The following is a 12,538-nucleotide window of genomic DNA, read 5'->3' on the forward strand; positions in this document are numbered from 1 at the left end:
AACTACCGGGTCTCGTCTATTGGCATTTGCTGAGGGTGCGCCGTTGAAGGCAACGGTAATGGCGTCAGGATAAGTCAAGCCGGCCGACCGAGGGACTGAGTTAAAGATGGCTTGGCGTGCTCCATAAACCCAACAGATCGCCTTTGTGTGGATCGGACGAGGGGGCGGTCATTGTCAACCCAGGTACTGTACCTAAGACAATGCATGTGTCGCTGCCAGCTGGAGATGTTTCAAGCACTGGCGGCAACTGCAATGCAGAATGGTTGTATGAGGATAGTCCAGTACAGTAATTCGATGAATTAAGCTTGCAGAAGGAGACGTTGTGAGAGCCTGCACTGAGCGCGGTGACCATTGACCAGTCCTTGGCTCCACATCACCAACTCGGGCATACTTACTGTTGTGTTCATATACTGTACAGTACAGTACATACATACAATACAGTACAGTCCAGAGGTACTTCCTGGGCATAGTGGAATTGTATGCTGATCCAGTGTCTTCCATTCCCAGCAGGGTATTCTCTTCAGATCCCAGTGGGTGCAATAAATACCGGTCATACTTACATGTAACTATGGGCCCAAGGCCCGGATGTCGACGGAGGGCCGGGATGCCCTGTCTGTTCACTTCAGGTCACTTTTTGCTCGTTTCACGCCCCCATACAGAAGTCTCCTCCCCTCCTTCCTTCCCCCCCGGCCCCAGCCTAGCGGAACCCGTCCCTCCTGCTTGGACCCGTTCCTTCTGAGTTAGCACTTGCGCTAGCGAATCTGCTGGATCCCGTTCGTCTGATCTGCTCATATAATGCCTTAACTACTCCGTCAACCCTCCCATAGCCAACCTTGGCCTGGTTCGTTCATAAGCTCACGTTAGCGGACCGTTCGTCCCCCACCAAACCGCCACAATTCTGGACAAGCACCTTTCGCCATCTGATATACCGTTCCAGTCATCAGGTGGCTTCTCTTCTGCAACCCGCTCAGACCAGACTGTCCAGGCCAGCATCACCACGTTTAACCATCATCGACCATGAACCAAGACGCCTGGGAGGCGGCCATGACCCGGCACGTTCACAAGGACATTAGGAGGGGCCCATGGACACAACTTGAAGACCAGCAGCTGCGTGATGCAGTTCGCATGGTGCAGCTAGAGGCGGCACATCAGAGGCGGGACCAGACCTGGGTTCGAATTTCGACCGAGATAGTCAAAACTAGGACGCCCAAGCAATGCCGGGAGCGGTGGGAGCAGAACCTCAAGCCAGGCCTGAGACACGATCCCATCACGGCAGAAGAGGGCGCCGAGATCCTGCGTCTTCACAAGAAGCTTGGGAATAAATGGGCCAAGATTGCCCAGCATCTTCCCGGGCGCTGCGACAACGCCGTTAAGAATTGGTTCAACGGCCACAGGAACCGCCTGGAGCGCCAGAACAGGATGGCCAGATCTGCGCATCGTCAATACCAACAAGCAGGAAGCGGTGCAATGATGGCGGTGCAGCAGCAGCCTCTTCCTCCTCTCACAGGCGCACGGGATGACTGCCATTATGGCCTGCGGACGCCACTCACATCTCCAGCTGCCATTTCTCCCGTCTCTCAGCCGGACCATTCCCCAATATCTGACGGCGCATCATACTACGCTGCCACGCCGCTGTCCTATGAGCCTAGACGGCCGGTGCTCCCATCGCTTTGTCTGCTACCGATGCCGGCCGAGCGCCCACTGTGCTCCCCGCCGCCATCGGCGTCGCCCACTGAAGCGAGATTTCCTTGTCCAGCCTCCTTGTTCTCCCAAGGGCCGCCCTGCGCGCCCAGCCATGGTAGTGGATACCATAGCAGCCCGAGGAGCTACCTTCCAACCGCTCCCACTTCGCCCGTCCACCCCATCAGGACGATTCTCCCCGAGCCGATGATCCCGCGACGGACAGAGGAAGAACGTCTCAGGCAGGAACGGTCTCACAGGCTGTCAATTACTTCGTTGCTCAACGGGTAGTCATCAGGCCTTGCAACAGTCGAGCTCCTTTCGTCTTATCCTTTTGTCATATGTATTATAGGAAGTTTCGAAGCAAGCGAAAAGCATCAGGCGGCGCATCACAGGTTACTTGGATATCTGGGCTCGGTGGACATTTTGCGATTTTATCGGCTCATCTACAGCGCCGCATCGACTGGGGATTACTCTATACGGAAAGGACCATTGGATTGAACATTGTACCCTATATACCTAATTCCCTAACGGAGCAAGAGAGGCTGTATACTAATAATTGCGAGAAGCATGCCAAAGCGCATATCTTGAACTACATAGCGCATAGCTTAGGAAAACTACACCTTGTGGTTTGAACATGCCATCTATCTCAGGGCTGGAGTCCTCGGCGACAATAGCTCCTCACATCGAGTGGCATACACGAGAACGGCTGGGGGAAAAACACAAGTGAAGGGATGTAATGCATGCGAGGCTCTGATCTGTCGGTGGAGGAAATGGTTCGTAAACAGGGGAAAGGGCTCTGGGCGGCTGAAGTCCCATATCAGGCCTCCCCAGGCTGGAGGTATTTTCCGTGGCCTCCTCCTGCTAGTGCACTATACAGAACATGTATGTTATGTATGCACATACATTACATGGTATGGTAGTGCTGTTCACGGGCAGCGTATGTACCGGAAGATCTCGGTTGCAAGAGGACCAGCCCATCTAAGTTCCCCTTTTCCTGGTTCGCATGCCGTCGTCCCATCGACGCATATCAGGCGGGATTGGGAATGAAGGTGTACAGTGCCTAGCATGCAAGGAAGTCAAGGTCGTCTCCACCCGGTGCAAGCACCCGCGATATTTGTTGTACTGTACGCTATCGGCGCCTCTTCTTCCTTGGAAGCAGGTCGTAATGAGGCATGGTCAACAGAGCCCGCGAAGGCCCGACGCGGAAATTAGGACGACGGCCTCAGTGTTGACACGACGACCAAGATAGGTATCTGCTCCAAACACCGAACAGGCCTGAGCATGACAACCGAGAAAAGGCCTCGACAGAAGTTCACTTACGCAGGAGTATGTACATACTTGTATTGTATGTGCTGTACAGTACATACGGAGGTACCTACAGCAAGTATTAGTTCGCCTGGTACTTCGTAAGTGGACGCCCAAGATGCAGACTGGTTTTGGGCCGGTGCCCGCCACGTCGTTCTTCGATTTGCTCGCTTCCAGCAAACCGTTACCGCCTCGGAGCAAAAGGAGACAGAGAGGGGTTTCCAGGCGCACCTCAGAATCACCGTCTTTTGCCCAGCCCTCTGCGGCAAAGCCATGGCGCCCAGACCGTTGGGGCCAACTTATGCACGGAGGCGGTTAGTTTCTCAGGCACTAGGCACTGGTTAGCGGCAAATTGAGCAAGCTGATGCCGGGGCAGCCAGGCTTTGCGATGACGACCTAGGTTTCTAGTTGACGGGAAAGAAGAACCGACGATGGGGCAGGCTTATCTGCTATTCTGCTGAATGTTTCCTAGTGTACGTAGTAGGTAGGGAGTGTATTGTATTGTACGTAATGTACAGTACATAGTGTCATCACATTTGTGGTACGAAGGCAATAAACAAGGGGAAAAAACGTGTTTTGCAGATTTGGACTGTCTCTGGTCCCCACAGCCACGTTCCGCTTGCGGGACGTTTTCCTTTGCTTATTCCGGTCGTCAACATTTCGCCGTGCCACCAGCGCCAGAGCAGGGCAGGTGGATCAAGAGACTGTCGTTTCGGGAATGGGCCATGGATTGATCGACCTTCAACGCTAGTATTGAAAAGTACGTATTTTATGGCACATGCTTACACTTGAGGTATGTAGGCTCGTAAGGTACCTTACTTAGTCTTATGGAACTGTAGTTATTAGTCGTCTGCCTCTCTCTGTTCCGATATCGAGCGTAACAGTGACTGGAACCAAAACCCCGCTCTCCGGTTCCTGTGTTGAATGCAACGAGCAAGGCTTGTTTCTTGTTTCGTTGAATGCAACCCAACCGCCCACTTTCCACACGGCTGGAGAGAACAAGCCACTCGATCCATGTCGCCCACAGTTGATTGGCTGGAACTTGCCATTGGTGCCAAGAAATTGAGCAACGATATCCCGGCCATGGATCGACGTCGATGGACGGATGACCATTCACTCCCCGGCGACAACACCCGCTAATCAATAAAAACAACCAAGGTTGCAGTTTTTTTTTTTTTTTTTTGGCCGCCGTCTACGGAGGTTGGGGCCAAAAGTCATCACCCGGTTCTGTTAGCGCGAGGGCCGTTAGCGTGTGAAGAGCTGGAAAGAATGCAGTCGCACTGTATTTTTGTTAGGGTTAGCGGCTACTCACTGATTCCGCTGATTGGGTACCGCACATGAAGCCCTGCAAAATGGGAGCCGTACACTATTCCTATAGTGGCCAGTGGTACGTGGCTGACATGGACTGTGGGAGTCTTACTGTATTTGGGTCTTGGCAGTCTTTGCCAACAGAACCGGGTGATGACTTTTGGCCCCAACCTCCGTACGCTACTCGTTACTAGTACTACTACGGCCCTGAGCCGCTGAGGGTGGTATTACACATATGCAGCTCGGGACGCCAGGTCGGCGACCTCGAAATGCAGGTACCCCGATATATCCCCTTGACGTCTGTGCTCCCCGAGTCGCATACCCCGCGAATTGTACATGATTCGTACGCTCTGCACGTATCGCGCTTGATTATTGGAAGTTGTGTGCCAATCGTGCCAATCTACCAAATTGCGGTACTCCTCTGAAGGAAGCAGATCTGAATGGGCTGCTAACGAGGCGATCAGGTCATACCGCAACAATTTCGTGGTTAAGCCGCGATCGTACTCGTGTTGCATGCACGGTATATCTTCCGCGTGTTCTGCTTGACGCGACTCCTAGGGCGGACTGATGCAAAACCTGACGATAAGAGATTACGGCTTCTCAGGTTCGCCAGGGAGGACACATCCGGGCCGTCTCCGCTCTCTGCTGTTGATCGGCTCAGCGGCTGCGTCAAGCGAGCGGACACTGGACGCTACACTAGGTAGAACATTGTTCTGTCTATCCGTAGCACAGTACATTTGCTACAACGCGCATGTATATAAGTTACAGCACGTGCAGTGTAGGTAGAGCCCTCTGCCTCTCTTCAGGACCCAAAAACAAAAATTGGATCTCATTCAATAGGCTGAATTCTTTCCCGAGCTTGCAGAAACAGGCCGTGGCAGTAGGCAACAGGATTACCACAAGGAGATGGAATCTCAGTTCCAGCGCTGAATTTCGCGGCTTTCGTCAGAATCTCATGCATGAGGTCGGCAAAGGACTCCTAGGTAACAACTGAACCTGCACAGTAACGATTCCAAGCTGTTGAGCCATCGAGCTGGATGGATAGGCGCCGCCATTGAAGTTTATCACCACCGTCTAGCCAAATACAACCTGAAGAAACTGACATCCGAGGAGTCGAAGAACAGACCATCCCGCGATTGCAACCCGAATCTCGGAGTCACAGGCCTAGTTTATGCCATCTCTAGGGGAGCAGGCAATTTATATCGATACTGCCAGACGCTTGCCGACAAATGTGATGCCTGCTTGCTTACGCTGTCATTGTTCCGGGATCACAACAGCAGGTGACACAACAGTGTCATCGTCAGTCATGAAGTCTCCGCCTGGGGCTGGATTCTTGTCTGGATCCGGGCAGCGACGCACTTCAAGTGGCATACATTAAGTGGACTATCGACGGCTTAACGGAACAATTGACAAAGAAGCAACAGGCGAGAAATAAAGAATGACGGGTACGGCGCGTTGCCCGAGCTACACGTACTGTGGTAGATGCGGCTCTTGGCATAGGCATGATGTTGCAATCTGGATTTTGCTCATATCGAATCCTGATGCTTGGCGCTAATTGTCTTCATGCGCCAGAAGCAAGAGACAAAGAAACGATAGTGGAAAAGTAAACGACGAAGGTAAGAAGAAAGGCAAAGACAGCACATTCTGGCAAGAGAGGAAAGGCCTGTATAGAAAAAGGGGCTTGTTGAAAGGTTTGTTTGACTAACACAACCCCCCGAACCCCCCCAGCCAATTGACATGCGCGCCTTCAGGACCCGACGATCTGGGCCCAAAACGGCTTCGGGTATCGGGCCTACCAGCGAACAGGCATTCCTGGAAATGCCATGACATGCAGCCATCACCTCTTTCGGCCACCTGCCTTTTCGGGGAGCGTTTTTCTGGCGGCCCGCTCTGCAACGTCCCGACTCATCACCATCTAAATTTGCCAACCGATGGCTTGACAAATCCGGGCCCAGGTTCAGCTGCGAATGCAATTAAGGTAATTTGTGACTGCCGTACTGTAATTACAGTACGATACACCTCTGAGTTTTAGCCCAGTGCTTCTACACGTAGAGCCGGGTTTTGATGACCGCTCGGCCCAACAAGGCCGTCAAGTTGCTGTAATGGATGTATGTATGTACGTTTATGTATTGTAAGACTACACCCTGTATGCACAACAAATTCTTACACCAATTCCCCTGCTCCTTTACCGGCCCGAGACACTCTACGTGGTGTACGGTGCAGTGCTGGCGGTTCCTGCCCGCCGGGAGCAGAGAGACCTGAGTCGGGCTGTCATTGTCCAAGTACCTATCAGCAATACCTAGCGCCCATACTGCAACTCCGACATGATTGTCCTCTTGAGCAAAGGCTCCTTGCCCGGAGCATGACAGCTGAGGTGGAGATGTGGCATCGGCCCGTTAACCAGTGGAATACCTACCAGATATTGTATTGGAGATGTGATGTACTGGTGCCTATCTATCCATCTTGCTCGATCGGCCCGCTACAGGTACAGACCTTGCAACATCGAGTACAACCGCCCAGGAAGGCGGGATGCCGATGTCAGCGGAGCGAATTCAGTCATGCGATATAAGACGAAATCAAACCATTTTGTCTGGGGCCTGGGCTTGTTTGGCAGCAGCACGTTGTCAATCTTGAGAGTATAAGAGCGCCTAACAAGCTCCAATTGCCGTAGGTAGACCCCCTATGCCATTCCAGTGACTAGGGCCAACACAGATTCTCCCGGTGAATAAACATCGGTCAAAGAAGAATATCCCCTTCAGCCCATATAAGATAGGCCAGTCCTCTTACTAGTGAATAGGCTCCCATAGGCTTCCCCGAGACACATGCACATCCTGTAACAGGGCCTTGGGACTCGCTTCCGGCGGGGATGTGTGCCCTTTCATTCAACTCCTGGCATTGGGGGAGCATATATCCTTATCCTCTCTTGAAGATCGCGTGCCTACGACGATGGCTTTGCCTCCCCCCACTTCCTGTCCAGCCAGACCACAGATTTGCCTATCTTCGTGTCTGGGATTTTATGCTCCATGGAAACTCCAACGATTTGTCACCTGAACGGGCTGTTGTACTGCGGTCAAGCTAAGTCGATAGCGGCTTTCCGCTGCCCTCTGAGTCAGGAGACCTGGGCGGACCAAGTTCAAACGACACTGCTCGGTGAGGCTTAGTGAGTGAATGTTTGTCGTTGGGAGTGTCTGCACAGTCAATGTCTTGACTGTTTTGCAGTCCCCTCTCAGGCCCGACTTGACCGTCCGTAGGGGAACTCGAAGCGGAGGAAGATGAAAACTCCTTCCGGCTTTTCATGGTGCTTCTGTGCACTTCGAGAGCTCTCTGGTGCTGTGCATGGCGTGCCCTCGCCGGGGCAGGCAGCATTTGACCTTGTTCACCGAGGAGACGCTTCTCCTCTATGGCCTGTCGTACCAAGAGGCGACTCATCAGGACATCTCTATTCGAATCGAGAATCTGAGGAATTGAACCTGAGAATCTTAGCATTAGCACCGCAAATACGGCCAGGATCGACTTCGGCATACCCGATACTTTGTAGGAAGTCGTGGCTTCCTCGAAATCGACTGGTTGGGCACCGAGCTGCCGTCTTGCGTCTGTACCAACAACATCTTGAGTACAACCATCAGCTTGATTGCCACATTCTCTGGTCCGCCTGGACATTTGGCGGGGTGTAGGAGGAAACGTACCATGTTCGACAGACTTGCTTATCCGTTCCACCCTAGCTCGGAAACGCTTCGACCCAGCCCGATCGACCAGACTTCCCTGTCTGGCCATTGCTACCGAGGCCACGCCATCTTTGCTCTCCTTTGCCAAGACGAGCTCGAGTCGTTTGACCTCAGCCTTGTAACCCTCCTCCCGACGCACCCACTCTTCGCTGACGCTTCGGAACTGCTCAAGTTCCTTCTCTCGAATGTTCTTAAGTTCGGCAAATGCCTCGTCTTTTTCGCGCAGCTGCTCAGTGACATGAGCAAAGCCTTCAATCAAGGCTAAGACGTGGGAATTGTAGCTGCCGTGGACTAAGCGTTAGCAGATTCTGCGTAGGTCAGAAGTCCAAAAAGGGAAAGGGTGTGAATTGGGACAGACCAAACCGGAATTCCCTCCAGGGCATTCCTCTTTGCAATCATGACAGCCCTCAGCGTCTCCACCATTTGCATCAGATTCGGGTTATGCCACGTCGTCAAGCTCCCGCCGCACCGACTACCACGACTGCCGCTGACTCCAGCTCCGTACAAATCACCGTCCCCGTCCAGCTCCAGCTCGGTCAGTGGTAGCATCCAGATCGGTGCTGGCGCCGGTACGTGTATGCGGCCCTTGTTGCTACTGCCAGATCCTCCAAGACTTAACAAACTCTTGACGCGCCGGACGGCCGGACCGCCTCTGACACGGGTCGGTGAGAGGGTGGATGAGGAAGATGGTTCCATTGCTGGGGCTGGGGCCCGCGACGTAGCAGCGGCGGGGTTTGTATTGTCATGTTGACCTGGATTGGAGGTCGGTATGGCGGTACCGCGTGAGCGGGCGAAAGGCCGGAGCCAGCTTGCCGAGTCAGCCATATCGATGTCGGTGGTAAACGATTGTGGTTGATGGGAGCGGGGATGAAGGATCGGACGGTAGGAATCGTGGATTCTCGTGGTAGTACTTTGCCGGTTACTGCTGAGTGTTCCGGGAGTGGATCAAATGAGCTTCGGGTGGGCGGTAGCTGTGAGGGTGATCAACGGTGAGAAAGAGTTGGGGGAAGGTACGAGGGAAGTAGGTGGCCGCGTAGGCAGGCACAGGCTTCTGAACTGCAACGAGGAGCATCATTCGCCAGTGACACACCAGGATATTCACCTACCTTTGCAAAACGCTGAACACACTGATATCAGATGACTGCGTGTCTCGGATACCGATTTCGCCAAAGCACAGGATATCCCCGGAGTCACTCCCTCAATTTCTTTTGTTCCCTTACCGGCCCACCTCCTTGCACGTTAACGCTGGACCAGAGTGGGAACGAGACGAGACGAGACGAATACATTGATGGGAATAGATCGCAATTTGGTATCTCTGTATTTCTTTTCCATTGCCTCCGAGGGAGACGGTGAGAAGCCAACCCGTCTGTAAGCATTTGAGTATAGTGCTTCAGCACCGACATGACTGCCCCTGAATCAGCAGCCTATGGTCTCTGTTCCTCGCCTGAGTGTGGGCAACTTCCGACCTCTGGAATCCGATCAACACCAACCCTCCAAGTCAACTAAGCTGCTCGAAAGGCCATACCTGGGGTGCTGCTATAGCGGGTCTAGTCAGCCCTCTTCCGTATGCGTGCAGTCTCCCCGCTGCGGGCTCGGATTCATCTAAACTGGAGGTTTTTCCCAAATGAAACGGCCGACTACGGTTGAGACTCTGTGAAATGAGGTTCGGTTCGCGGGGCGGCTCCGAGGTATTTCCGGTGTGTTCCTCAACTCCTTTTTGAGTAGCGATATATGGCGCCATAGCTAAGTTGATTCCGCAAGCCTCATTCGGTTCAATATATCAGTAAAACAGGTCTTCTGCCCTCTGTCTCCTTCGGCCTCTGCCCTCGAGCTTCTCAGCAAAAAGCTCCTTCCCAGCGTTTCCGAATTTCTCGGGAAACAGTTCCCTCACGGTAGGCGCGGTGCCTTTGATGGCGATGCCCTGGTCGGTGGCGCGTTGAGTGGCCATGCCTCGAATACTGAATCCGCCAGAACCGGTTGAGGCAGGCCGAGGCGTGATTCTCTCTGCTAATTTTGCTGGCTACGCGTTAGACAGGGTTTGGTGATACATAGGCTGTTGCAAGTAGAGTGTGACGTGTCAAGGGCTTGCGCGGAGTGATCCGTAACTAGAGCACTGTTGCGACTTGGTTGCTAGAAAGAGTTGTGACATACCACTTGCCAAGACTGCTGTGTCGCTGACTTGGTCCATTTGTGCTTTCCCACCAGAAACCGAGCCTAGTTTGGTAGGGAAAAGCTCCTTGGTGCGGTTATCTTTGGACAGCCGTTCTTTGATTGACCGACCCTTCTCCCGACTACGCAAAGCAGCAGCAACCCGCGCGCTCTCGTCGAGGTCCATCTGGGCATCCCCATCACGATCTTTTACCGGCGAAGCCGACCGATCACGTAACCCGCGCGCGATGCCAGAAGATTTTTCGGGGAAAAGCTCCTTATCCCGGTTCCGCCGAAAGAACAAATCGGGACGGTCGGTGCCGGGAGAGCCCCTTGACATGGAGCGTCGCCTTGAGCGCGAGCGTCTTCCAGCTCGTTTTGGTAGTGCTGTCGAGGCATCGTCATAGAGACTGGCGTCAAACGGCTCCGGATCCTGCTCATCGCGAGTGTCCCTCCGTCTGTCGCCTCGTCTGTCTCTCCGGTAGCGATCATCTCGGTCCCGATACTTGCCCCTGGGAATATCACCACGTCTGCGACGCTCCTCCGGGTCGTATTCCGGATGCAGAAGATAGAATCGGCTGCGCTCAGCAGCACCAGCGACCTTCTTGTCCCCGACAACGGCGAAGCGGATTCGCAGAAAAGCTTCAGGCTTTTGTGTGCACCCTTTGGCAGGGATCTCCTCGAGTGGGGGCAGCTGAGTTGGGTCGGAAATCTCGACTGCGGCAAGAGCAACAAGCGCTTCCTGGGCTGACGACTCAGACTTGAAGACGTAATTCGCAGAGCTGTCGTCGATCCACTCAACTCGGCTAAGCTGGCTGGTGCTGTAGTGCTCGGCCAGATATGCCTTGACGTCGTCCGGATTGAACGTGTCTAGACCTCTAACGTGGACTTTGTATGGGACTACCTCTTTATCTGAAACTTCGGTGTTGTCTTGGTCGTTAAGGGGTTCATCAACCTCGCCGGGCTCCTAGGAACGATCGGGGTCAGCGGCCCGATGTGGCCAAATTGTGCAGATGGTCGCGCATCCAAACCTGCTCTTCACCGGTGATAATATCGTGTGTGTATGCTTCCGGAATCGCGGCCACGGGTACATCCTGGACGTCATCAACGTCCATTTCGATGTCGAGGTCCATGGCTTGGGGTTTCGCGGTGCGAGGCAGGAAGTGAGTAAGAGGTTGAGAACTAGGAAGCCCTGAGCGTTGATGCGGGTAGTATGCTTGGCTCTCGTGGCAACAGGAGCGATGCAGATCAAATGTCGGGTGTGCTTCAAGCTGCGTGGAACTGACGGGAAGAATGCCGCATCGAGCGGGCTGTAAGTGTACTTGTGTCTTGTGGTTAATTAGCAGAGGGTCGAAGCCGATGACATGCGCCGTGGCGGTTTTCCGCCAGCCTTGCGAGCTGCAGGTGGGCACGACCCACTTTCGTTATAGGGATCTGGAGATCTGACCTTCTCATTGGTGGATATTCGGCGAGATTGGGAAACCAGGCCTTTGTTAGAGCTGCTTTGTTCATGTTGTACATATTTTAGGTACTGTACTCCGTACGGCAGTTACGTCCCAGGTTCACACTTCACAGATACAAATCGAGTATCACATGGAATAGGTCGCTTTCAAGAGTGCGATTTTCAATCCGATGCCAACCTGGTTCCGGGTAGACTTCCGAGAGAAGATCCGCTGGTCTTCAATGTCACATTTCGAGATCGACATGGTAAATGCCAGCTAACTCTATTTATCTAGGTATCCGTCTTCCTAGTACCTTAGTTAACAGGCGGCGACGGTTTTGGCGACAACGTCCCGCTCTATCCTCTTTATGAGAGATGGCCCCTGCCTTGGCCGTCACCATCTTCGATTTAGTATAAACAACCCCCCCCCCCCCCCCCCCCCCTTCTTCCTCTCCCTTCCGCTCACATCTTGGTAAGTTCCCATAACCTCTGCTGGCTGCCCGGGTGTCGGACCGAGTTTACTCAAGACGCTCAGGGGTCGGTTTAGACTTCATTCCAACGGCTTTCACTTCAGGTTTGCACCCCCCCCCAAGCCGGACGTCTGTGTGGGACTGAGCAGCCTCCCGTCGTCCTTCCTCGGTGACCAGGTGGGTGCTACCAAGGCCAGTATATTCCCAATTACAAGCTGCCTTATGCAGGTACGCTAGGTCTTTCCTCCCACCTTCATAGCTCGTACGTGGTTAGTCTACAGACTCGACCGGAGCTACCCTTCGAAGGACAGCTCACGCACTATGTGGTAGGCAGAAAGAGCCTTAATTGCGGCAGCGATTCCCGATGGAGCACATGTATGTGGAAGGGTCATTGTTCATTCAATCAAGCGGACTGTCTATGTCTTCGGTCTAGTTCTCTCCAGTATATCCCTTCTGAG

The 12,538-nt window shown here is 53.5% G+C and overlaps 3 protein-coding genes across 3 annotated transcripts; 1 reads left to right on the forward strand and 2 right to left on the reverse strand.

Moving 5' to 3' along the window:
* Positions 1-1,044: 1,044 nt before the first annotated feature.
* Positions 1,045-1,449, forward strand: N656DRAFT_707101 (uncharacterized protein; the record flags this gene model as incomplete). Its single annotated transcript, XM_064811406.1, has 1 exon — positions 1,045-1,449. A coding segment is annotated over one exon (405 nt), but the record flags the coding sequence as incomplete, so codon positions are not given.
* A 5,838-nt stretch (positions 1,450-7,287) lies between these two features.
* Positions 7,288-9,002, reverse strand: N656DRAFT_599541 (uncharacterized protein). The gene is made up of 4 exons (XM_064810247.1): positions 8,380-9,002; positions 7,983-8,302; positions 7,821-7,904; positions 7,288-7,766 (listed from the first exon to the last, which is right to left on the reverse strand). The coding sequence occupies exons 1-4, from the start codon at positions 8,844-8,846 to the stop codon at positions 7,372-7,374; spliced, it is 1,266 nt and encodes a 421-aa protein (XP_064671364.1). The 5' UTR covers positions 8,847-9,002; the 3' UTR covers positions 7,288-7,371.
* A 582-nt stretch (positions 9,003-9,584) lies between these two features.
* On the reverse strand, positions 9,585-11,554 carry N656DRAFT_599551 (uncharacterized protein). The gene is made up of 3 exons (XM_064810248.1): positions 11,201-11,554; positions 10,173-11,136; positions 9,585-10,025 (listed from the first exon to the last, which is right to left on the reverse strand). The coding sequence occupies exons 1-3, from the start codon at positions 11,300-11,302 to the stop codon at positions 9,802-9,804; spliced, it is 1,290 nt and encodes a 429-aa protein (XP_064671365.1). The 5' UTR covers positions 11,303-11,554; the 3' UTR covers positions 9,585-9,801.
* Positions 11,555-12,538: the final 984 nt, after the last annotated feature.

The sequence above is a fragment of the Canariomyces notabilis genome (genome assembly GCF_033297395.1).
Source record: "Canariomyces notabilis strain CBS 508.74 unplaced genomic scaffold N656scaffold_7, whole genome shotgun sequence".
NCBI classification, from domain to species: domain Eukaryota; kingdom Fungi; phylum Ascomycota; class Sordariomycetes; order Sordariales; family Chaetomiaceae; genus Canariomyces; species Canariomyces notabilis.